The 26,980-nt window shown below is 43.9% G+C and overlaps 1 protein-coding gene and 1 long non-coding RNA gene across 2 annotated transcripts; one reads left to right on the top strand and one right to left on the bottom strand.

Moving 5' to 3' along the window:
* Positions 1 to 7,662: 7,662 nt before the first annotated feature.
* POU2AF3 (POU class 2 homeobox associating factor 3) lies at positions 7,663 to 17,465 on the top strand. The gene is made up of 6 exons (XM_059875192.1): positions 7,663 to 7,669; positions 7,950 to 8,147; positions 9,473 to 9,567; positions 13,713 to 13,767; positions 15,173 to 15,402; positions 16,780 to 17,465. The coding sequence occupies exons 1-6, from the start codon at positions 7,663 to 7,665 to the stop codon at positions 17,143 to 17,145; spliced, it is 951 nt and encodes a 316-aa protein (XP_059731175.1). The 3' UTR covers positions 17,146 to 17,465.
* Positions 17,466 to 18,637: 1,172 nt separating this feature from the next.
* LOC112441564 (uncharacterized) lies at positions 18,638 to 25,887 on the bottom strand. The gene is made up of 4 exons (XR_003029380.2): positions 25,788 to 25,887; positions 23,095 to 23,214; positions 22,836 to 23,011; positions 18,638 to 19,138 (listed from the first exon to the last, which is right to left on the bottom strand). It is a non-coding gene; the product is annotated as an uncharacterized lncRNA (long non-coding RNA).
* Positions 25,888 to 26,980: the final 1,093 nt, after the last annotated feature.

Raw genomic sequence — 26,980 nt, forward strand, 5'->3', positions numbered from 1 at the left:
GGAAATTTAATTTATAAAAAAGGAGACACGCACCAGCCCATAGGCTGCTTAGTGTCCTTTTCAGTTCCCCAGTCTAAAAGGCCAAGTGGAGTGGGGAATGGCAGTAATAATTCCAAACAGTAAATAATTTTTAAGAATCCTATTTAGCTTGACAGTGCATTGCTATACTGCATATATTTTCATTTAATTCTGTTTTATTGCTCTGGGAATTTACAATACTTGTTAAAAAGTGAAACCAAGATATAAACTTATGTCAGGGAAGTTAATTCTATTGCCCTATTCCATTTCCCATTCAAGTACTCTCTGTTTCCTAGAGCACTCCAGAGACTAACTGTGCTTTCTGTAATAATGCACAATGTCAAAAAAAAAAAAATACACCTTCTCCTTTTCCTCTCCTTATTAGACCTGCTCTTCTCAGACTCACAGCTTTCCTGGGGAAGTGAGAGAAAATTTAAGAGCTTAGGTTCAAAACACCATCCCTTTTAGGTCCCTTAAGATGTGAAATAAGCAGAGATTAGAGGGATTGACATATACACCCTACTATATATAAAATGAATAACTAATAGGAACTTGCTGTATAGCAGAGGAAACTCTACTCCATACTCTGTAATGACCTATTGGGAAAATAATCTAAAAAAGAGTACATATATGTATATGTATAACTGGTTCACTTTGCTGTACACCTGAAACTAACACAATGATGTAAATAAATTATACCCCAATAACAATTTAAAATAAACAAAGTAAGCAGAGATGGTGGTATCAAGTTCAAGCTAAGAAATCTCCCTAGAAGGATAATGTCCGCAAAAAAATGGAAAGCAAACTTTGCCCATGCAAAAACTAAAATAGAGGCGATTGCCTATAAATCACTAAATACAGATATTATAGTATGTAGTTGAAAGTGTTTGTATTTCTCTTATAATACTATACAAATCCCAAAGAATGAGAGAAGAAAACAATAGCTTTACCTCATTTATTTAATAACTTCTTGTAAATGAGCATTATGACTTGCTACAGCTCAGTTAATATTTAATACAATATGATGGCACTATAGTAGAAAAGGCGGAGATTTTAGTACTAGAGTACTGTAAGAAAATTCCACAAAGGCAAAAGAATTACTAACCCCAATAGTAAAATAAATATTTGCATGTATATTTATATGTGTGTGTGTGTATAAAGCTATTAGTAGTTTCTCTGTGATCCATTTTTACTATGTAAATCTAAATAATACATTCATAAAAATAAAACATTAGTTATATTTAAAGAACTGAAATAACAATTGGTGTCCAGGGTTTAAGTCACATTACATTACAGTCACTCTACACAAAAAAAAAATTACTAAAATTATCCTCTTTTTAAAATTTTTTTATTTACTCCTTCACTTTATTTTGGCTCCACTGAGTCTTCCTAGCTGCGTGTGGGCTTTCTCTAGGTGCAGCAAGTGGGGCTGCTCTAGCTGTGTTGCATGGGCTTCCCATTGCAAAGGCTTTTCTTGTTGCGGAGCCTGGGCTCTAGGCGTGCCGGCTCAGTTGTGGCACCCTGGCTTAGTTGCCCAGCAGCATATGGGATCTTAGTTCCCTGGCCAGGGATCAAACACATGTCCCTTGCATGGCAAAGTGAATTCTTAACCATTGGATCGCCAAGGAAGTCCCTATACTCATGCTTTATATTCTGTCTCTAAGTTCTTTATCAGGTAGCCCTTCTGTTGAAAACAATATTACCCTGTTCCTCTTATATACCATATTCGATAAATGCTGACTCTTGAGGGGTTAAGTGCAAAATTGTACCCTCTGGCTAAAGAGGCTTCTCTAACTAGACTCATCAAGGAAAAGACCCCTGATTGTTTCAATTCTGTGTCCTCAGAAGCTGACTTAGCGTCCAACGGGCTGTAGGTGTTTCGTTAGTCTTTGTTAAATTGAGCAAAAATGATACCACAAAGATGAATAACAACTTAGATCCCAACACCGTGGATGACAGTTCTGATGTATAAGAAAATCCTCACCAGGTTTAATGTTTAACTTAGTCATACTCTTTGCAAATCCAGGCAGTACTGGATATTGAGTTTTACTGGTAATATATTTAAGATGATTGATTTTGTATTTTTAAATGTCTTTAACAAGGAAAATTACTGAACCTTTGAAGTAGCACAGATAATGTTTTATGAATTCATTTAGGATCTATGTAGACTATAAATATTACTGAGAATTCTTAGAAATAAAAGTTACTCAATGTTTGGTATTATATCTGGTGTGATTAAAACAAATATGATAAATAGATTAAGAATTAGAATCCCTAAAGATCAGATTAAATAAATAAGAAAATCTTTTATACTTATTTGTAAATGATGAGACGTATTTGATCTTTGATATTAAAGTGTCCTTTATTCATAATTTCTGATAAATAAGATATGTGGGTTTGCAATATGCAATTGTCAGTATATTACAAGGAAAAGAGGTAAAAAATGTCCAAGTTCTGAAAGGAAAAAATGTGGATAAAACAAATAATATCTAAGAATTAGCTCTTCACCTTAGGAAAATCGATAGCCTTCTCTCAATCAAATATCTTAGGTGGAAAAATCCAAAAAATTAAACATAAATGAGTGATTACTTATTTCTTAGCCTTGATAATATTTCTTAACCTTGATAATATATTCATAGGCTTTTATCGTGGTAATCTCAATGCTTTTGTATGTCTTAAATGTTGCGTAATAAAAATGTTTTAAGTAAAAGATGAGCTTTTCAAGAAGAATTTGATGGTATCTTCCTAAATGATAAACTATCCAATGCTCATCCCCATGGAAGTCTCTTAAAGTAAAAACTTTGAATCTCTTTTATGGAAAGAGTTTGACTTACCACAGATCATTAAATAACCTTCGTATAATAGTTTTCCTGGTCATTTTCATACAGACCAAGCATTCACACTGGTCCCAGTAAGTACTTGTTTCCTCCACATTTCTGGAACTTGATACTACCCACAGGTTTGGTAACAGTGTTCCTCAGTAAGAATGACAAAAGAACTTTGCATTAATAAAGAGAATTTACAGCCATAGTCAAATTTAGAGGGAATAAACTCCTTCTTTTTCTTATACTGAAAGTCTTTCCATATCCATGTGTCAAATGTGTGTAATTTAATAAAATCTCCTACTTTGGGGGGAAAATATAATGCTTTACAGTGTCATTTGCATACAAAAGCCTGCAAAACTTTTCAGTTAAAATATTCAGCTTAAAACTTTAAAAAGAAATGTATGCTATTCCCATTATTTTGGTGCTACAGGACTTCAAGACAGTCAAGGACCAACTAAGAGTTTCTAAGATCAGTGGCTCAGAGATCTGAAATATTGCAATACATGAAGACTTAGAGAAACTATGGATGGTGAACCTCAAAAAGAAAAGGTTTGCAGTAGGAGTGGAAGAAGTGTGATAACTTCTTCAGGCTTAGCTCTGGGCCTGGTCAAAGCAGGTCATCATTATACACTTGTTGAATGAATGAATGAACCAATGAATGTACTGGACAGACCCATAATGAAGGAGCAGCAGTGTGGAAGTGGGAGAACAGGTAATCCACATTACTCACCAAGCAGTTGATGGCAGAAAGCAGGACTATCTGTCTTTGTATTCCTGGTGCTTGATACCAGGCCAAGCATGTAGATGGTGCTCGACTAACACAACACATTGGATTTTGCTCAGCCAGTGATCATTATATTTACAGCAGTGGAACAGGCTGCCTGACATGCAGTGAGCTCCCATTTCCTTAAGACTCATTTACAGGCCTACAGCTGACCCCAAGAGCTAGGCCAGACGACCACCAGCAGGGATGTTTGAAAAACACGCCAAGTCTGTCTCAGTACCTCAGAGATCCCTTTAAACATCAAAACATCAGGACCCTGTGTTACATTTTGAGGCAAGAGAAACTGTTAAAGTCCACAACATTTTATTTTTCAGTCTTTTACTAAAAACTCCAAAGGGATGATCAGGACCTCAGGGCAGACACTTAGCAGGTAACCATAAGGGTAGCTCAGTGGGTAAAGAATCCATCTGCAATGAAGGAGACCCCAGTTCAATTCCTGGGTTGGTAAGTTCCCCTGGAGAAGCAATAGTCTACCCACTCCAGTATTCTTGGGCTTCCCTGGTGGCTCAGATGGTAAAGAATCCACCTGCAGTGTGGGACACCTGAGTTTGATCCCTGGGTTGGGAAGATCCCCTGGAGGAGGGCATGGCAACTTATTCCAGTATTCTTGCCTAGAGAATCCCCATGGACAGAGGAGCCTGGAGGGCTACAGTCCATGGGGTCACACACAGTTGGACACGACTGAATGACTAAGCACAGCACATGCCCCCAGCAAGAAAGAAGTTCCCAGTCCGAGGCACACAAGCTGTCATTAGCATAATTAGCAGCTCCTCCTCCCCTCCAGGCAGCCTCTTCTCGGGTTCCGGTGACCCCAGTGTTTACAGACCACTCTCCAGTCAGTATCTGCACTGCCCCAGCCTCCCCACACATGCCAACAGCACAGCAGACAGCACACACACTGTCCACACGCAACAGCATGTGCTGTTCAAAGCTCTGACCAGTGGGTCTGCATGTCTCACAGCCAGTATTTTCCAATGTTAGTCACAACTCATCAGCAGATCATTATATTATCTCAGCGACTCCCAATCAACATAGATTTTTCCTAAATAATATGAGATGGAAAAGATGAAACAGAAAATTTCAGAACATCTTACATGCATAGGTGTACATTGTTCCACGAAAATTTATTCTATAAACATATAAATACTGTTATAGTTTGTGAACATGTAAGATGAATTTCTTAGTCGTAGGTTGAAGTCTAAAAAGTTTGAAAGCGTCTGCTATAAAAGATCAGGGAGATAACTATAATAGTTAAGAGTAAGGGATTTATGAAACTTTGATTCCTAATCCTACATGTACCTGCTCAGTAATCTTGACCATGTTGCTCATCCCTCTGACCCTGTTTCCTCGTCTTGGATCTGGGGAGGTTCTACCATTTAGTGCGTAACATGCAACAAACACTCAGTGAAGAACAAACTCTAAAAAGTCCATGAGGAACATTGAAGGCTATGGGGTCTCAGAACCGAGCTCACTGCTCCAGGCCACAAGACTCACATGGCCCCACAAGGAGAATTTACGAACGCAAGTTAGAAAGAACGCTCCCTCACCTCTACAGGCGTGGTATCTGGCTCTTAAGTATCTGTGCTAGGGTTTTGCAATTATAGAAACAGTGGAAACCAAACTCCTTAATGTCAGGCTACAAACTGAGGCGGGAGGGGGGCCTTGTTTCTCAAATCAAGGCTCCAGCCTAAGGAAATCAGTTTTCCAAAGCTGCTAGCCAGCCACAGCACTGGAACATCCATCACTTCAGCTAGGGGCCAACGCAGAAGCCCCCAGAATTGCTGCTCTGGTTTGCGCAGAGGCTTCTGGAGGAAGGGACAGAGAAGTCTCTGCTGTCCCTACAGAGCCTGTGGCCTCCACACCACTCACCTCTCACCCAGCCCTGCCTGCCTTCTCCAAAGGGCAACCAGTCACCACCATCAGTTTCCATGATGTCGCTAAGGGCACTCTATGGCTCCTGCCATCCCCGCCCATCTCCACATAAAAGGAGAAATTAGGAAGGCGACTAAGCCTGAAAAACTGAGACAGCACCCCAGAACACGGGAAAACAGACACACACACAAAGCCCAGGAGAAAAACAGCAATGCAGATCAGGAATGGAGGAAAGTGATGACAAAAAGAGAGATGGAAAAAAAAGAAACCCAGACAAAAAATAATAACACAAAGGTGCAAGAGAAGATTTTATTTAAAGCAAGCCAAAAGAAAATAAGTATAAAATAAAAAGGGGGGCAAAAAAGAAGTCATGGAAGAAGCTAGATGGACAAGAGACTGTCCCTAATTCTACGCTGCTTGACTCACTGTTTCCTGAGAAGGGCTATGCCCATGCACAACAGGGCATGGAGAAAGGAAACAGGGGCTCTCCTCTCTAAACTCCCGGTGGCTTTCCCCTCCTCACCAGGCTGGTCCTGAGGTCCATCAGGAAAACACAGGCTCAGTGCCTTTGGAGAAAGAAGCTCCAGAGCTGACGGATTCCGGGTGGACTCGTGACAAATGTACTGCCAGGGGCCACCTCAAGGGTCCCCAGCCCTGATCTCCTCCTGGAGACATGGCTCCACTTGTCAGGCAACTTACCCATCACACTCTTGGTGTCTTGTCACTCTTAGAGAACTCCTTTCTCCACTCTGTGTGCTCCACCCTGCAACCAACACATCCCAGAGCATCTGGGTATTTTTATGCTCAAATCCACTTTATGCATTTCAGAGAATAAAGAACAGGAGCCTATAAGTGTTGCCTGTCCTGGCAACATGGAAATGTCTTGGCTTACCCGGAAAGGGAACTCCACTCTGCCTCCCCTTGGGGGCTAGGAGAGGATCTGGCCTGGCACCCACTCGCTCTCTGGGCCACTCATATCTTCTCAAGCTTCCAAATCACAGAGAAAAGGTACAGCAGGTGGTTGGAGAACATAACCCAGCGCAATCTCAGGTCATTTGTGAGGGGATTAGGCTGGGACCGAAGGGGCAGCTGACCTCAAAGCCCTCCCACCTCTCACCCAAAGTGTGAAGGCCTGAACCCAAATCCATATCCTTTCAGCTAAAGTGAGCAGAAGCCAAGCTTATCATCCTTTCTCAACACACGCTCCTGTGGCCAAAAGGCAGGGGTGGTTCCAGAGGGGAAAAAGGAGAGGAAAAAAAACAAAAAGGGAACTTCATAGTGAAAAACCACCAGACTCAGACACTCTCCAGAGGGTGAGGCCCCAGAGGCATCCCCAGCTCTGTGGGGAGGAGCAAAGGGTCTTAATGTGCAGGTATTCTGAACTGAAACCCCAGTGTCTGGGGCACAGACAGAGAGCGGGGGAAAAGGGGAGGGAAGCCGGCACGTGGCCAGGCGGGGCCAGAAGGAGATGAGGCACAGAGCGAAGGCCTCTGCAGGCCTCCAGCCTGCAACCTGGGCACAGAGTGACTCCTTGCCAGGCCATACCTACTGGCTGCCATGTTCACTCCCCAAAACCTGAGATTTTCCCTTAAAACAGAGACTGAGGAGATGGAAACCAGTCAGCCCAGTCAGTCTGGCTCAGGTGGACATGAAGGGCAGCCTAGGTCACTCATGGATCCCAGAGCTCCCTTTGAGGCAGAAACACAGAGCATCTTTGAGGATTCCTGCTCTCTCTGTGGGGAGGTGGGCAAAATGCTCAAAATACAGTAAAAGCAAGGGTCAGGACCCAAAGGGGTCTCACTCCCTGTTTCTCTGGACTCTCCCTGGGGTGCCTGTGTGCAGGATTTCTGCAGAAGATAGTCCATTTTGTTAAGCCTTTGAATATTCAAATTGAAAGTATCGCGCAATCATTGATTGTCAAATCATGGGTTTCTAGAGGTTTTAAATACTTGGCATGAGGGGGAAAAAACTCAAACCTATACCCGAAGGTATAAAACATTAATTCTGTTTGTCTCCTGCTCCAGGAACCTGGGTGCAGCTGGATGCTTTGTGAAACTTTAAAAATGTTGCATCTCTGCTTCTCCCCCTGCACAGGAGCCCTCCTCCACGCTGAGTCCCTGCAGCTGCAGCATCCAGCCACCGCCTCAGCTTCTGCTGACCACGATGTCGGGTAACTCGACTGCTTCTTCTGGGGTAGGGTCACGAGGGCGAGGGGCGTTTTGATACGGGTGTATTTCCACGACTTTTCCTGCATGGAACAGAGAGGCACAAAGTCAGGGCATGCAAGTAGGAGCCCGGGATCTGCAGAGGGCACGGGCCACGCTGTGGCCGCTCCCACTCGGCGCCTGGTCCCCAGGGCAGAGGCCCAGAGACCGAGTTGGCCGCCGTGGCGGTCCGCGTCCCGCGGTCCACCACCGGCCCTCTCACTTGGCCACAGATGTGACCCTGGGACTTGTCGGCTGAGCGAACTCTGCGCGCGCAGCAGCGGCGGCGGGGGGAGCTAGAGGCTCGCGATGAGCCCGGGACGCGCGCCGGCCGCCCAGAGCCGGGCCGTGGCGGTTCCTGCGCGGACCCCGGGCCGCACTCGCTGCCCCTGGGGCCGCGGACCCGGGGAGGAAGTCTCCGGGAGACGGTGGATGGCGGCAAGGGTGCGGCACCCAGCCCCGCGGGCCAGATGCGGATCCCCTGGGTCTGGGCGACGAACTCAGGACCTCCTTTTCCGGGGGGAGACGTCTAGCCCCCGGGGCCGGGTCCCGGGGGCTCCCACCAGTCCTGCGGCGGTCTCAGCAGTGACCAGGCGAGGCGCTGGCGGCCCGACACGGTCGCGGGCGCTCCGGCCGATTGCGCGGCCCGGCCCCTCCCCGCGCGCCTGTCCCGCGCTCGCGCACTCCGGGGTCGAGGTCAGGGCCGGGGTCGCGCCCGGACTCCCTCGCCCACCTCCCCGCGAACGCTCGCCCGGCCCGACCAACTCACCGCGGCTCCGAGTCCCCCCACCCGCCACTCGGGGCCGCGGCTGCCCCGAGCTCCCGGCGCGCAGGACGCCCTCCCCGCCGACCCCTCGGGCGCTCGGCCTCTCCCGGCAGCCGGGCAGCCCCGGGCGGCCCCTTCTAGAGGGCGGCTTCCCTGCCGAGAGCGCGCGGTCCTGGGCCGCCCCGCACGCTTCCCCAGGGCTCGCGCTGCGCGGACTCGACTTGGAGTCTGGGCGCCGCAGGGAAATGCCAGCCTCAGAAAGGGAGGGGGTGGGGAGAGACGGGAAAAGGGGCGAGCAGGAGCGGGGCCTAAGGAGGGAGGCGGGAAAGAGGCGAAGGCGCAGAAAGGGGGCAAGGAGAGAGGAGGCAGGAGAAAAAGACGGGAGGGAGGGGGGCAGTTCTCAAGCCTGGTCCCTTTACTGGGCTCAGCCTAATGAGCTCCTCGCCGATCCAAGGGCCCAGGGTCGGCCAAACCCCACCCGCTCGCTGCTTGCCCCAGGGCTGGCTTCCAGACCAGGGGCACACTGAAGTCAGAGGCTCCCCAGAAGCCACGACTGGTCCCGTGGGAAAGGAAGGGACTCGGAACTTCCACTGGAGTGGGAGTCGGGTGGGCTAGGTCAGTGCTGATGCATCCAGCCCCTCCCCCGGTCTCTCTTTCAGACCAGAACCCTGGGTTTCCCTAACTGAGCCAAGGAGGAGAGCTTCCCTAGACTGGTCTCCACGTTCCTGAGCAGAAAAACCTGTGCCCAGCCTGGGGCGGGTGGGCCCACAGATTTCCATAGGTTCTGTTTCCACTGGGGCCCTGAAACCTGCCCATGGTAATCTCTTCATCCTTTCAAGTTTGAGGAATTTGAGTTTCTTTCCCATCTGCCTTTTAGCATTCTCTTTGTGTTATCCAGTCCTAGAGATCTGGCGTTAGATGCCATAGTTTATAAAGACCCCTACACCCTTGCCTGACACTGCAGACCTTACCCTTGACCACTGACTCAGTTGCCTTTCCCCAGAAAAACCTAAGGTGTATCAAGGTGTCCGGGTGAAGATCACAGTGAAGGAGCTGCTGCAGCAGAGAAGGGCACACCAGGCAGCCTCAGGGGGAACCGTAAGCATAAACCCTTCACTTGTTCCCAAATGGTGTTCTGCTTCATTCTGCCCTGTGTCTGGGAAAGTGTAGGAGGCCTCCCTGGGCCCATCACCATCCCCAGACCTGGCCTTCTTTAGCTGATCTTACAACATCTGTGCCCACCTTCATCCCACTTCACCACAGAGAACAGACATGTTGTAGGGCTCAGGACCTGGGGGAGTCCAGCCCTCACTGATCATAGTCGATCGTGTTGGTCCAATGCAGGGAGAGAAGCAGCCAGTAGGTAAGTAGGTTCTTATTCTGTAGGAAGATAGTGTATGTGCCCTCACATAGGCAAAGGAAATCTCTCCCAGAAATGTCCTTTTAGGAAGCCCTTCATGGGGCGATTCTCCATGGAACCTCCCCCCCCCCCCCCACCGCACTCTCTGTCCTCATTTTTCTGATCCCAAGCACTGAAATTACCTAGCTGAAAGGGGCTGTGTAGCCTCAGAGGAGACAGCTTGGGATATAGAACCACCTCCTTATATGTGATGAAGCCTTAAGCAGTTCCGGGTTATGAGATAGACCTGGGCAGTCATAAGGGTACCTACCACTTTATGTGCATCCTAAAGCAGAAGATACTAGCAAGAATGTTCAGCAGCAGAACCAAATAAATAGGGTGGTTCCCCCAAGAGAGGGCAATTAGAGCCCTTGATCACACAGTTGCCTTTGGGTTGGTTTGGGTGTAGATTCAGATATGAAGGATGGGCCCATATTGCCAGTGTTAAGACTGGTCCTGTCTTCAGCTTATTGGCATCTGTCCCACAACAGTGTTTGTGTCCAGTGCTGTTTGTGTGCAATGCCTGAGTTCATAAAATGGGCCTTTTAGGGAAGATGCAGATGCTGTAGCGGTGGTGAACACAGGTTCTGAAACCAGTGAACTGGGTTCAGACCTCAGTTCCTCCATTGTGTGAAGGCTTGAGCAAGTTACTCAGTCTCTCATGTCTCGGTTTCCTCATCTTTAAGCTGGAGATAATGGGTTTTTTTGAGGAGTAAATGGGTTATTACACATAAACACTTAGAAGAACACTTTCCACTTAGAAAGTGCTCAATACATGTTAGCTGTCATTATTATTATTTGTGAAAAGTAGCTAAAATAAAATTAGAATCAGAAGTTAAAAGCCAGATATTCACTAGTGTTCACTCACACCCTTTGCTCAGAGTTTAGAGGTTGCTGTGATATGGCATGGGCAGCACAAATTTTATATTTGCTGGATGTCAAGTCAGTGGGCTTCCCAGGTAGCTCAGTGGTAAAAAAAAAAAAAAAAATCCACCTGCCAATGTAAGAGACACGGGAGATGTAGATTCAATCCCTGGATCAAGAAGATCCCCTGGAGGAGGAAATAGCAACCCACTCCAGTATTCTTGCCTGGATAATCCCATGGACAGAGGAGCCTGCGGGTTGCGAAGTCCGTGGGGTTGCAAAGAGTCAGACACTTCTGAGCCAGTGAGCATGCATGCAAAGTCAGTACCTCCATATGTAGAACTTCAGCTCATGCTAAAGTTTTAAACTTTCTTCCATTTGTAGAGGGCTTTCCAGTGGTTCTTTTAAAGCACTTTTGCACACTCACTATTTCTTTTAGTTCTTATAATAACCAGGAGAGGTGAGTGGATCAGGGATCTGTATGCCTCTATTACAGCTAAAGTTCAAAGCCTTACAGTTGCTAATGGTAGAGCAAAAAGTGGGACCAAGACCTGCTTATTCTTTGGAAAAAAAAAAAAAAACTTTCCCACCTGTTGGCTCCCTAAATTCATCTTCCTGCAGATCCAGCTGTACTGAGCAGGAGTCTTGTAGCCTTAACTACCAACTCCTTTATTTCAGAGATTATTTTAAAATTAATAAAACCAGGAACAAAGGAACTAGGATATACTAGTGGTGCCAAAAAAGAAAAAAAAAATCATCAGGATGTTCCTAACAAAATGTAATCTTTCATTAGGGGGCTTTGGGACCTTGTACAGTTCTGCTCCAGCTGCAACCTGGAGAAGCACCACTTGCACATGGCTACTGTATTATTCTTGGCCACTTCGGGGTTGGTTTGGCCACTGTTTCCCTGTTAGCTAGCTGCTGGAATGAAAGCAAGGCTGAAACATTTCATTTGTGTATCTGACCAGTATCTATTCCCTAGAGCAGTTTGACTTATCTAAATTTTTCTGAATTCCTCTCTGAAAAATAATCAAGCAGTACTTCTAAACCAGTGCCTTGCAGGAACATGCAGGGCAAAGCTGGCCCCAACTTTGTTTTCTGGAAGATGATATCCACCCAGGTCCTCACAGGCATGGAGGAGTAACACAGAGATGATTTAACTATGAGAGTCAGATGTAAAATTCCTCACTGGGAACCAGCAGAAGGATCTGGGATTCTAGGAAGCCTAGGAGGTATAGTCAGTAGACATGGATGGCACATAGAAGGGGATAGTGTATATCTGCCTGCTTCTGGTTTAACAGAGATCATCTCCAATTTGTTCAGTGGTTGAAGGAGACCTTTGGGAAGCATAAAGCCAAGGAAAGAGTTGATTTTTTTATCAAATATGTAAAGCAGGAAGAAATTTATCATAATTTGTTGTAAAAACAGAGTAGTATCCACAATTTGAAATTTTAAGAAGGCAATCCTGGATGGAAGTTATAGATTGAGACAAATGTTAAGGTATCCAGTAGTGCCAGGAGACACACATGCATGTCAGATTTGTCGATTTCAAAAACTTACTTCAGCAGAATCCGTTTACAAACAGCCCTACACACATATACACACACACACATACACACACACACACACACACACACACACACACATAACTCTCTCACCTACAGGATAAAGAGAAACTTGAATTAGTACTTACCAAAAAACATAATTTACCCTTTTCTACTATTAATTTTTTTAAACAGATGATGTGTTTTTATAAATCATAGATTGTGGATTTTTGCGCTGTTTGAAATCTAGGGAAAGGAGACTGTCTTTGTTTTCTTGGAGCAGAGTAGAAAGTGAACCCATGACTAGCGAGATAATATCACGTAGGATATTGTAAACATACCTGAGGGAGATAACCTGGGGAGGTCTACAAAGGGACCATTCCGGGGGAGGAATGGGGTTAACGAGAGCTCTACAATGAAGCCGAGTTTTTAAAACCCACTCCTTCCAAGTGCTTGAGCTCAAGCTGCAGCCAAATATTTGCATAAAGAGCTGGTGAAGGATTCCAGCTTCCTGGTTCATGACATTACAGCATGGATCATTTTCAAAATTAACACCACCTCCTATTTCAGCAGCGACTGAGTGTGCAGGCTCCCAGGGGCTCAGTGTACAGCTGTGAGTGTACCCCGCGAGACAGGAGACAGGCATGCGGAGCTCTGCTTCCTGGCACAGACTCTCGGAGCAAGGCTGGCTGGTCCCTTTAAACTTTAAAGCCACCACCTGAAACCTAAAATAAAAAAGTCCTAAATTACTCGATTAGTACAGTTATTAATTTAACCAGAAGACACAGGCTGCTTTACTTTGAATAGTTAAAAGGAACAGACTCGTAAACTTCAGGTATCTATTGTAGTGAAAAAAAGCAAATTTTATAGAAGATAGCATAAAAAGTCCAGAGAAGTAAAATATTTCCCAACCATTAACTACAATGTAGATAAGCTACAGGTTACTGACTACAACTTTAAGAAAATATTTCTGTTATATCATAGCTAGGAAGAACATGTGACTACTTTAAGCTATCCAAGATTAAGCCAACAGATAGTGTAAGAAAATTTTGAGGAAAATGATTGACTGAGTTATAGCTAGTTGGGATTAAATAAATGTTAGTCCTTATTAATTTTAAATTAAATAGTTTAATAGACTCTCTACTGAGTTTTCTTGAATTGTTCATTTATGTAATATAAAAATAATTTAAATTAATTTTTATCAAAATTAATAAAAATTTAATGGGAGACATTAGAAAAAAATCCCCAAGCAAAAATAAAAGTTAAATATGAATACGATATAACATCGGTTGTATTTCACAACGGCAAGTTTTTTTAGAAGAAAGGATCTGGCTTACCTTAAAGTAGAAGGCAACATAGTTCATGTCAAAATGTTTTAGCTTTCCCTTTAAAGAACTCTTATTTCACTTTGCTTTGTGGTCATCTTGCTTTGGCAGCAGTCCGGAGGCAACAGTGTCCACCTTTCAGACCCAGTCCCACCATCTTCTGCAGGTCAGTACAGCCAGCCTTACAATTCCCTCAAAAACACTTGCAAAAGTCCATCTCGAAAGGCTTTTAGTACTTGATTCAGGGGTTAAGATAGGCACCACCATTTAATTGGAATCCAACCAATCAGAAGGTGAAAAAAAAGGCATGGTGACTCCAAATATAAGCCCAGCAAGGAAACAGGTGCAACATTTTGTCCTCATTTCTGAACTGTATTCTCTGCTATCTACTCTGTCCCAAGAGCTTGTTCCTCACATTAGTTCCAGGTCCTCATTTCCAAGTAACTAATCTTGATTAAAAGATCAGAATTGCTTTCTGAAACCTGTTATCTTTTAAGTGTACTATTAGGTGGAAAACCGGACATCCCGAGGTCCTAGAATAATGCCTTTGCTCTTGTTTCACTTAGTTTCTAGCCGACAGGGGCTTCCCTCCCCTCCTTTACTCTCTTCCCAGAAAGCAGTTCAAACAAGTGTGTTTTCTCAGCCCATTACGAATAACGCTATTACATAAACACTCCTACCCATGCCACTTGCAGCTCAGAGTTGAGGGAGGTCATCTATAAGGAAACCTGCGCTATGGGAACTCCCCACTGAATGTGCCACTTTAACTTAACCTTAAAGGAGCCTTGAGACTTCAAAACCTCCAGTGTTCCGTCATTCCTCTAAGCCTATCTTCTTTGAGCATTTCAGGATAATAATCAGAATTGGGGCCTATTAATACTAAAATGGAAAAGGAGTCATGTTTTTGGAGCTATTCTTGTTTTGTATTTAAGCACTTAGATTAATTCCTTGATCACGTGTAACGTAATGTGTTCACTAAGGAAACATTTTTGCCTTTTGTAATATAAAACAATACTAGTTTGTATTCTGTATTCCTGGTTTCTCCCTTTTATGATTTGTGTTGCCATTTATAATACTCCTCAAAATATAAGTTCAGTTCAGTTCAGTTCGTCACTCAGTGTGAAAACTTTTAGAAAACAATTAACCCTAGATCAAGAGGATTATTTGCCATGGCATCAGTTTTCTTAAAGCCTCAAGCAACTCTACAGTTTACTTTTGAGAGATGAGGTTCATGTGGACTGCAGATAGGGGCTGGATGTTGGTGCTTATAGTCCAAGAAAGTGGACAGTGAAAGTTTGAGCTTGGCTGTGACAGTTGGACAAAAATTGGATCACCGTTCTTTTCTTTTCACCTTCTGAATAAATCTCCAAGTTATTAATCAGATTCATTCCACTGGGCTTGAATTAACTAAGGCAACTTTAAAAATCCAAATTGCCTGCCTATTTACTTTTCTCAAACTTTCCCCTTTTCCCTCTAGATGTAGGAAATATTCAGAATATAGACTAGAACTCCATTCAAATATGTAACTGCGGTTTTTAAACCAAAACCTCTCCTGTTCCTTTTTCTTCTAGGACTGTATTTTGAGCCTGAACCAATTCCTTCCACACCCAATTATTTCCAACCCCGAGAATTTTCCAGTTGTGTTTCTTGTGAAGAAAACCCAGGCTTTCTGGACCAGATATTTGATTCCTACCTTCAGCCAGAGACACACCCGGATCCTTCGCTCAGTTCCATGCAAAGTACTCCACACTATTTCCCAGACAGCTTCCAAGCTGCCCCTTTCTGCTTTAACCAGAGCCTGGTAATTTATCTCTGTTCTTTACAAAACCTGTTATTGCCTACTATGGGGCAGAGAGTTTGTATCATCTCGTGAGAAATCATACAAACGCTATCAACAAGGAAATCATCCAGGAAGCCAGCAAAGACTGATGTAAAACCCAACAGAGGTAGAAATAGCCACATATTGAAGGGCAAAAACCTGTGGAAACACGTGTAATCACGATTTCCTGAGTCAGCTATGCCCAGAGTACATTGGTGTGTGGCCATAAAAAGGTTTCCTGGCAATATTCATTTAATGTTTTTAAACTGTAAAATTCAGACTTCTCTCTGTTGGAAATTACTGATTTAAACAATGGCCCTTGGATTTTTGAGTCCTAGAAAATGGAATTAAGGCTGTGTCAACAAGGCAAACTGTCATCTGATAAGGAGCTATTTCTGTTTTATTTTGACACTTAATTGGCTCTCCTAACTGGTCATATTGGTCTGGTACAGGCATAAGAGCCCATTTTAGTCTGAGATGGTTGGTAAAAAATGAAGCCCTAATAGTTGAAAACATTTACATTGTCTGTTCATATCAGACCTTAAATTATTGAAAATGTGTTATCAGTTTAAATGGAGTGAGGCTTCCATTGGCAGTTACCAGTTGTTGAAGATGTCTTTTAGATACTGTTAAAAACCTTAAAAACAGGTTTTTTTTAATGTAAATTCTTTCTTGCTTTTGGTTTGTCAAAAGTCCATGTAAGTAAGTGAATTTTAAGGGGATAAGAAATTAACCCTACAGGATATACACACAGGGCCCCCCAAATATCCACTTCTCTTCCAGCTCCCAAGTTAGGCTTTCTCAGTAACAATCGTGGACCCGCTTAAGAGGGAGCAGAAAGTACCTTTTTCCACAGAGGACAAGACTTTAGTGCCTATAACAGGAGTTTGGAGTCTTGGAGCCTCCCAGACACTGGCTCTGTGAGGATCCCAGCTCTCCCTGTGTATTCACCTTCTTCTCCACAGTCAAGGGTGTGGAGAAACATCCAGGGTGCCACCTGCCCCTTACATCAAGGCACAAGCAATATTTGATGTGCAGGTGACCACGCACAATGGGATTTTGTGGTTTCAAGAACAAAGCATCCTGTAAAGTATGCTTATAACAAAGAAAGCCAGTGAAGCAGGGCAGTTTATTGTTGGGAAAGAAATAGGTAAATAGAGAATGTGGTGTCATGAAATCACACAGCCAGCAAATAAAATTACTTCTGCAGATTTGGGTTGGGTCGGATGGTTTTGTTATGCTTTTTTTTTTTTCACCCCTAATGTTCTTTTACTCTGAGTTAATAAATCCGCTCTATTCAGTTCTTTTAATCCTGTCTAATTTATCACGCTTTTTGGTCCTTGGTTTTCATCTCTTTAGACGCCAGAATCGCCTTCGGATTCCTCCACTCTCTCTGGCTCCTTAGACTACAATTACTGTCCTGCTCAGCTGCCTTCATACACCGCGGAGAGCCACACCGCTCTCCCGCAGCTGGACACCAGGAACTGCGGCCACCCGTCGGAAGATTACACCTACTCTCACCCGCCCGCGCACGCCCAGTATGACAGCTTCTCCCCCGCCTCCATCTGCTGCTGTGCCTCCTGTGAGGCCGAACGCTTGGACGCCTTCAGAGCCTCAGACTGCTTTTCCTACCCCAGCACAGACTATGTGAATTTCGCTCCCTCCGCAGCAGCAAGCAGTGATTTGTATAAGAGGGAAACAAATTGGGACATTTGCTACAGTTAATAGAAATGACGCCTATTTGGAACATGACGTGTACATCTTTTTTTTTTTTTTTTTTCTTTTTTGACCACCTCTAGATGACAACTCAAAATATACAACCTGCTAACAAAATATCACAGGTGCAGTTTACATGTCACCGTTTTTGGTTTTCTGACACTAATTGAGGCATCAAGACAGAGTCCTTAGGCTCAGTCATACTGCCACTCCTACTTTGTATGCTTAACGGTTAAATATTTGTAGGGAACATTCGGTTGTTTTACTTTTTTGTGTGTAACGAACAAATGATAATTTTTTAACTAATAAATAATTTTGTATTACTAAAAGTTGGCTTGTTTTTTAAATTTTCCACTAGTCATTCCCCAACTGATATGAATAATATCAAGTTATTCTGGAAATCAAGAATTACTCTTTAGTATTTAATCCCACTTGTTCACAGATTGAAAATTATTTTAATGTGGTGAGGTGCCTTGGCTCCCGTGGGCATGGAGGGTAGACACAGCTGTGATGGCTGAAACGGGACATTCAGCCTCCACTGCTAGACGAGTGTATACATCTTGGGGTAACATCAGAGAAAGACGTGTATGAATCATTAGTTCCTCACGTGTATCAGTGGTCAATGGAAGGTTAAGATGCCTCAAAAGCACATCATACCTACAGCAGGGTTAAATTGTAGATAATTCTTTTCATACCCCAAATCCTGTTTTGTAAACTTCGAGGGCAAATACTTAATCTTTCTCTTGAGAGCTGCCATGCAGTTGATGTACCACAAAGGTTAGAATTCTTTGTTACTTTCTATTTCTGAATTTCTGCTTTAGGTCTTTAAATATGCATCACTTATTTACAGATTGATTTATAGAATTGACCATGTTATTTACAATTGAACTTCCTCTGATTAATCTGTTTGAACAAGGCCAACTGCCTTTCAAGGTGAAGAGGAGCTACTAAAGCTATCTGTCCTAAACTATACTGTTGAATCTTGTTTGTTGAGGGCATGAAGGCACAGGACTTCATCTTCACAGTGAGGTCTGGGGGCATTTTCCATGTCCTGAGGTTCAGCACAATGGAAGCAATACTGGTACCACTGGTACTGGCCACAGCTACCATTTTCCGAGCCCTTCCTATGTGCCAGAATTGTCTATTGATCTTCTCACACATCATCTCAATCTTCACAATAACATTGATAGCAAAATGAGAAGTCTGAGGTTCAGAGAAGTTAAGCCACCTGCCCACTGTCACGCAGCCAATAAGTGGCTGCGCTTGGGTCTGAAAAATACCAAGAAGTGCTCCCTACTCTCCACTGGTGAAACGTTTGAGCTGCCATTTGTGAAAGACTGCTCAGGAGCCTGAGGAATCATTCTCCATTAAACCCCAACCTCCCTGTTGACACAAAACTGTGTTCCCAGCTGCCTACAAATAGTCAGAGCTTTCCAGCTGGGTCGGACTGTCCACAGGAAAAAAGACGCCAAGCACAAGAGCTGGAAGATGGAGGGGAAGAAGGTGACAAGCCTGCACCTCAGTGGGTTTCTTTTCATCAGGAGACACATTTGCTTTCAAACTGACACCATCTGACTGTCCCTTCCCTGGGGACTCTACTAAGGCTTGGGCAAACAGGACGAGTTACAACCTGCCTCTGGGATAGATGTGCCAGAGGAACAGAACAATCACTGCCTTTCTGAGACACCAATAAAAATAAAATTTTAATAGTTTCAAACCAAACTGAAACTGGTCTATTGTCAACAAATGTCTGTGCACACAGCCCAAAGCCCCTGCACACCTTGTACCCACCCCCAGCAGCTGCCCCAAAGAGACAAAGAGCAAAGAACACACAGATGTCCAGTGGTTGGCACCAAAATCTCTTTCCTGGATGCCATTCTTTTTTTCATTCCCCACTTCTATCCTCTGCTTTCTGAATCGGTGACCTTGCAGCGTTGAGAGCACTTCCTGCTTCCTTGTATCTGGTTCTTTCTTCACATGTCCTTTAATTTTTCCCCTAAATCTGACATGGAAAAAGATTCATTTTTTAAAAATGTGAGACAAGAGCTAAAATCTCTACTGTGTATTATGATGAATAACTCCAACTTTAAAATGGACTTCACAGGTGGTGCTAGTGGATAAATATCCGCCTGCCAATGCAGGAGATGCAAGAGATGCAGGTTCAATCCCCTGGGTTGGGAAGATCCCCTGGAATAGAAAATGGCACCCCACTCCAGTATTCTTACCTGGAAAATCCCATGGGCAGAGGAGCCTGGCAGACTATATACAGTCCATGGGTTTGCAAAGAGTCAGACATGACTGAGCACAAAGCATATAAAATGGTCCTTAAGATCTTTGCAAAAATTTGGGGCCACAGAACACCTGACACGCTACAAAGTCAATGGACACAGTCCACCTAGCCTCTTACCCACTGCAGCTCACACAGTGACATGGGAGCTGCACAGCAGCTCTGAGACAGCCCAGAACGCTTCTCATCAATAGATGCCTAAGAAGCTGGATAAAATACAGGTGCCCAGGAAAAGGTCAGTTTTCATTCCAATCCCAAAGACAATACCAATGAATGCTCAAATTACTGTACAATTGCACTCATTTCACAATTGTTATCAAAATTATGTTCAAAACCCTTAAAGCTAGGCTTCAGCAGTATTTGAACTGAGAAATTCTAGATGTTCAAGCAGGATTTAGAAAAGGCAGAGAACCAGAGATCAAATTGCCCACATCCGTTGGATCATAAAAAAAAATCAAGAGAATTCCAGAAAAACATCTACTTCTGCTTCATTGATTATGCTAAAGCCTTTGACTGTGTGGATCACAACAAACTGTGGAAAATTCTTACAGAAATGGAAGTACCAGACCATATTACCTGTCTCCTGAAAAGTCTGTATGCAGGTTAAGAATCACTAACGCATATATATGGAATTTAGAAAGATGGTAACAATAACCCGGTGTACGAGACAGCAAAGGAGACACTGATGTATAGAACAGTCTTATGGACTCTGTGGGAGAGGGAGAGGGTGGGAAGATTTGGGAGAATGGCATTGAAACATGTAAAATGTCATGTAAGAGATGAGTTTCCAGTACAGGTTCGATGCACGATGCTGGATGCTTGGGGCTAGAGCACTGGGACGACCCAGAGGGATGGTATGGGGAGGGAGGAGGGAGGAGGGTTCAGGATGGGGAACACATGTATACCTGTGGCAGATTCATTTTGATGTTTGGCAAAACTAATACAATTATGTAAAGTTTAAAAATAAAATAAAATTAGAAAAAAATAAAAAATTAAAATTAAAAAAAAAAAAAAAAAAAAAAAGAAGAAGCAACAGTTAGAACCGGACATGGAACAACAGATTGGTTCAAAATTGGGAAAGGAGTACGTCAAGGCTTGTTTAACCTGTCACCCTGCTTGTTTAACTTCTGTGCAGAGTACAGGCTGGATGAAGCACAAACTGGAATCAAGATTGCCAGGAGAAATATCAATAACCTCAGATATGCAGATGACACCACCCTTATGGCAGAAAACAAAGAGGAACTAAAGAGCCTCTTGATGAAGGTGAAAGAGGAGAGTGAAAAAGCTGGCTTGAAACTCAACATTCAAAAAACGAAGATCTGGCATCCACCCCCATCACTTCATGGCAAATTGATGGGAAAAAGTGGAAACAGTGACAGACTCTATTTTGGGGGGCTCCAAAATCACTGTGGATGTGATTGCAGCCACGAAATTAAAGGACACCTGCTCCTTGCTATGACACACCTAGACGGGGTATTAAAAAACAGAGACGTCATCTTGCCAACAAAGGTCCACGTGGTCAAAGCTATGGTTTTTCCAATAGTCACTCACATACAGTTGTGAGAGTTGGACAATAAAGAAGGCTGAGCACCGAAGAATTGATGCTTTCAAAATGTGGTGCTAGAGAAAACTGTTGCGAGCCCCTTGAGACAGCAAGATTAAACCAGTCAGTCCTAAAGGAAATCAACTCTGAATATTCAATGGAAAGACTGATGTTGAAGCTAAAGCTCCAATACTTTGGTCACCTGATGTGAAGACTCTTTGGAAAAGGCCCTGATACTGAGAAAGATTGAGGACAAGAGGAGAAGAGGGCAACAGAGAATGAGATGGTTGGATGGCATCACTGACTCAATGGAAATAAATTTGAGCAAGCTCAAGGAGATAATGAAGGACAGGGAAGTTTGGCGTGCTACAGTCCATGGTGTCGAAAAGGTTTGGGCAGGACTGAGTGACTGAACAATAGCACCTCGGTGTGAGAAAGCATGATCAGTAAGTCAGTGGTAGGGCCCAGGCATCTGCCTGTTTAAATGTATCTAAGTTGATTCTTTTTTTTTTTCATTCAGTAAGTCGTTGGTTGATTCTGATTTAGGTGGTCCTCTGTCTACACTTAAAACACTGATATGGATGTATGGCAGAAACCAATGTTGTAAAGTAATTATCCTCCAATTAAAAATAAAACGAAATAACACTGATGTTCCGTGTCTGGATTGTTCCCTTGTAACTTGGAAGAACTCAGAAGCTTTAATAATAGCTTATATGGACTGAGTTCTTTCTGTGGGCCAACGCAGTGGGCCCTATCTCGTTTAATCTTCAAACAACCACACAAGATAGACACTATAATGGTCTCATTTTTCTCAATGATAAAATTGCTGTTTTGAGAGATGAAATAACTTGCCCATGGTCACACAACCTATAAATCAAGACAGAGTCCTCAAATTCTGTTTATCTGATGCCACAGTCAGACCTTCTAATAGTCTCAGCATGCATTCCATGCATTAGACGTGGAGGAATAATCTATTTGGAATTTGATCTTTGCCCTAAAAGTTGCATGTGTATCTGGACACGAATATTTGTATCCAGTTCCTCATACCACAGAGACATTTAATAAGGTTACAAATATAAGTTCAAATGAATGAATAATTTTGTTATTCAGAACCCTTGAAAGTGAAAATGAAGTCACTCAGCTGTGTCCGACCCTTTGCGACCCCATGGACTATAGCCTACCAGGTTCCTCCGTCCATGAGATTTTCCAGGCAAGAATACTGGAGTGGGTTGCCATTTCCTACTGCAGGAGATCTTCCCAACCCAGGGGTTGAACCCGAGTCTCCCACATTGTAGGCAGATGCTTTACCGTCTGAGCCACCAGGAAAGTCCATTCAGAACCATTAGGTACATTAATAAAGCAAAATATTGATTAAGTGCTTATCATGTGCAAGACTGATTACATGCCTTCAAAATTCAGTCAAAAATTTAAAAGAGAGACGTAGAGAATGGACTAGTGGGCACAGAGAGGCAGAAGCATTGACATGTATACACTCTGATGTGTAAAACAGATAGCTAGTTGGAAACCACTATGTAACACAGGGAGCCCAGTTTGGCACTCTGTAATGATCTAGAGGTGCAAAATCGTGGTGAAGGCTTAAGAGGGAAGGGCATATAAATATGATAATTGATTTGCACTGATGTACATCAGAGACCTCCACAACATTGTAAAGCAATTATCCTCTAATAAAAATTTTTAATTAAATTTAAAAACACACAAGAAATAAGGATGTGATTTTTAAAATTTAAAACTGGGAGGATGGGCATGGACTGATTTTCAGATTTTTAGGAAATTTATATTAGGGTCAAACCTTAAAGCCTGAGAGAGATGAGATAAAGTTTAAAGTAGTAAACATTTGGAAACCATTACCTCGATCAATGGCCCAGAGCAGTGACATTTGTCAGCTGGCCTAAGACTGCAAGTAGACATCAGAGAGCAAGGTACAATTAAAGATAACTGGAATGATGGAGCCAGGCAGAGCTGAGGAGAGGGGCCATGCAGTGCCTCTTTTCAGTAGAAAATGGTTTTTAAAGTGATTATTCATTCTAGAAAGATGAAGGTTAAATAAATTAGAATCAAAGCCAATGAAAACTCTGACTATTATAGATTAAAATAAACATGGACTTACAACGATTTTTAAATCCTCAAACCCTCTGTGATGCCTGCACAACGTTGGCATGGCTGCTCAAGAAAATTAACCTTCACACTTCCTCGCTTCTTCATATGGATGAAGAATACAGATGCCCTGCTGAAGAAACAAGAGTTGGTCAGGGGCAGGGTATCACAAAGCCCTAAAGACTAGAGTTTAGTGCAGCAAGACAGGGGTGCAGGGTATTCAGGGCTAGGCGGCTCTGTGCTTTAAAAGGCAGGGAACATAACCCATTTCTTACTCCCAGTAGGCCTCTGGGCAAGATGTAGGAGCTGGAAGATGAACAAATCTGAGAGGAGATAGGTTCGCACAATAATAAAGTTCTAAACTCATTGAGGGCAGGAATCTGTGTCCATTCAGAAAACAGTTTCTCTTGCTTAATATGGATAGAGAACGTGCACTTGGTCCCTGGAAAATATGTGTATGTGAGAGAGAGAGAGAGACATCTGTTTATTTACACCTGGGTGATCAGGAGCAAAGAGAAAACATTCGCCTTTAGCCTGTCAGGACTAGACCTGTCAAAGCCCACAGAGATCTGTCGTAGCGAAGCCCACATCTCTCCCATGCTGTGTAACTCGAGGTTGAATAAGCCAGATTTTGAGAAGAGCTCTTCTGGGCGTTACTCAATTACTAGGATTGCCCTATAACTGAAAGAGATAAATTTGTACGTGGATGACACCTTCCCTAAAGGTGGATAGGGTAACAATTTCACTGTGGTTGTGCAAAAAATGTGTGTTCTCTGAAAAGACTGTTCATCAGAGGACAGGGGATTTAGCATTAGAACAGGGGCAAATCCTCAAGTGGACTCCCTGTGAGAGATTTAACTTTGAGGTGCTTTTGTTTCTTTTTCAAATGCCAAGCACAGTCCCATTCAGCATTAGGTTTGAATCTTTCATTTCCCATGTTATAATTCCTATTGATTAACCTCAATGGTTCAGGAAAGTCTGGTTCCCCATAGAGGTTTGGGTGGAAGTACAGAGAATAAAGTAAAGAGAATTTAAATGGAGGCCTGCCTAATTCACCCTTATCTGGTGAGACCTGTGCAGAGCTGGCCACATCTAAGCAGGGGCTTGTGGTCTAGGGTGAATGAGAAATGAACTGCTGCCCATGAATGTCAACCATGGCAGAGGCAAGAAACCTGGGGAAAGGACATCAATTAGAAGCAGCAGTTCCAAGATCCAGCTAGAGGATGATAGTGCTTGAGAATGAAAGTGTAGGTCACTCAGACAAGGGGTAACTTTAGGACAAATTAAAGAACACCTTTATGCAGTGGGTAATAAACTTAAAAATAAAAATGACCCCTACACGTTGAACATATAAATAGTTTGAGGAAGGGTTGAGATTAATTTGGCTGATAATATTTTAGGGCTGGAAAGGATTCCAGATATCATCTATTTCAGGAGCTCTGAACCCTGTGGCTGCATATTACAGTCACCAAGGAGGTTTTGAAAAACACTGATATCCAAGCCCTGGACAAATGAATCATAATCTCTGGGGTGGAATTTGGGCATTAGGAATTTTTTCAACTCTGTATTTTCAAAGTACAAGAAGTTGCAAAAATAATACTAAATACTTGGAGTCCTATACACCCTTCACCTAGCTTCTGTCAATGGTGACTGACATCTTTTTATTACAGTACAATAGCAAAATCAGGAAGGTGATATTGGTACAATGCTGTTAACTAAACTACAAATCTTATGCCGCTTTCACCCTTTATACATGTGTGCATTTATGTGTCATGGTGTATGGGTATCTATGAAGTAAGCATTCAGATGTTCTCGGGACTCCTCCCAAGAAGATACTAATGCAGAGTCAGTGTTGAGAACCAGTGGTTTTGTCCAATCAACCCTCATTCCACAGGCGAGGAAACTGAGTCCAGAGCAGCAAAGTTACTTGTCCCAGGACAGGACTGTCTTCTGGCAGAGAAGTTCTTTATTGCACAAAAAGCCATTACAGGTCAACAAGGAGCTACTGAGGAAGAGACGACTTGGGGGGCAGGAGCGGTCGGGGAGCAAGAGGCAGAAGGGACATGGGCCTAATTGTTTAGTTCCCCTTAAAGGACAAATAGAAAATCCAGCCTTTGGTAGCCCTTCAAAACTCCTAAGGTTATTGAAAAGCACTTTTTAAAGTTTCATAAAAAGCACAGATCCTGGCCAACAGTAAACATCTCCCACTCTGGTTGATACTATCAGAGAATTCCGACCCAGAAGGAATCTGGGCCTGACATTATGTGAACACTTATTTCCTTTGAACTTCTCTCTGTGTGGCTCCTTGCTTCATGTTGCAAAAAGACTTTCGGTGGCTGGGACATGCAATCAGACTTGTTCAGATGACCTCCTGCCATGCTCTGTCTGGGTAACCTTCCTCGCGTCTCCACTGAGGCACTGAACCAGGCGGTGGGAACACCCACCTACTCTCTGTGGGGCTCTGGGTCTCTATTTCATGTACATTTGGGCCTGAGGAAGCCACAGGAATGTTTCTTCTTTCTGCGGTAGCCTGCTCCTACACCGCAAGCCTCCAACTGCTCCAACAGCCCAGCAAGGGGAGGGCATAGAGAGTGGCCCCATCAAGTGAGAGGGCTCCAGCCTGAGCATCTCCCTAGCCTGAGTAAACCGCTCTGTCTGCCACCCTCGACCTGAAACAGAAAGACACCACAAGGACATCCTTCTAACCTTTCACTGGAGTCCGGGCCCAGGGCAGTGCAGTGGGTTGAGGACCTGCAGAAGGGTGTGGCAGGTGAGAGCCGTGGGGCTCCTGATCCCAATCTCCTCCCTCCAGCGCAGCACACATTGGCTGCAGCCAGTCTGAGCTGGGTCTGAGGAGCCAGGCTCGTCTGAGCCACTTGTTTCTGCCACGGGCTTAGCAAGCAGAGCTAGACTCAGATGGTGGCAGAGGGGGTGGGGAGTGTCCTCCCTGTGGCCTCTCTAAAGGTCTCCTCCACAAGTTTTTAAGCTCTCACTCACCGAGCTTTGTGAATACGAAAATGAAAAGGCTGAGGTTTTCTGTGTTCCCAGTGTTTTGCAGGAAGGATCAAAGCTACAATGGGCTTGGTTGTCCTTCCCTGAGGCTTCCTCTCCATGAGATGGGAATGGCTGGAGGAGGAACTCCCCCAATCTACCCCCTCCATCCTATTCCCTCCCTGTTCCAAGAGGGGCTGGGGGTGGGGGGTGGGGTGCAGGGATGCTGGCTGATTGCCTGGAGGAGGCCACCTGGGCAGGACAGAACTGAGCCTGCTGATCTGGGTAGCCATGCGGAGCGTGAGCCTCCGTGTTCCCTCCCACCTGTGCAAGGGAAGAAAGGAGATTGCCATCTGTCTTCTTCCTGCAGGAGGAGGAGGGGAGTGGGAATCCCGTTTCCCAGACCCCACTCCATACAGCCCAGACTTACGACCTCTGGAGCAGACCGACCTAGGCTTGATTCCTGCTTCTACCGACTATTTGCTCTGAGATATTGGACAAGTGCCTTGACCCCTCTGGGCTTCAGTGACCCAAGCACACAAACCAATGGAGTAAAACCTACTCGTTCAGAAAAACTCTTCAAAATTGGTTTTGTCCTGGGAACAACTTGTGGAATGCTTTTTTTTTTTTTGAGTTGATCAAAAGGAGCTCATATTTGTCACCAGGACAACGTGAGAAATATAGTCAATAACCCTGCAATAACTTTGTATGGTGACTAGACTTCCTGTAGTGATCATCGTGTAATGTACAGAAATATAGACTCACTGTTTGTACACCTGGGACTGGCAGCATAATAAGTCAATTATACTTCAATTAAAAATTTTAAAAAAGGCTCAGGAAGTCCGGTCACATTGCATGACCAGAGCATCCAAGATCTTTGCAAATGCCCTAAGACACTGAGACAAGAG

This window comes from Bos taurus, chromosome 15, assembly GCF_002263795.3.
Source record: "Bos taurus isolate L1 Dominette 01449 registration number 42190680 breed Hereford chromosome 15, ARS-UCD2.0, whole genome shotgun sequence".
NCBI classification, from domain to species: domain Eukaryota; kingdom Metazoa; phylum Chordata; class Mammalia; order Artiodactyla; family Bovidae; genus Bos; species Bos taurus.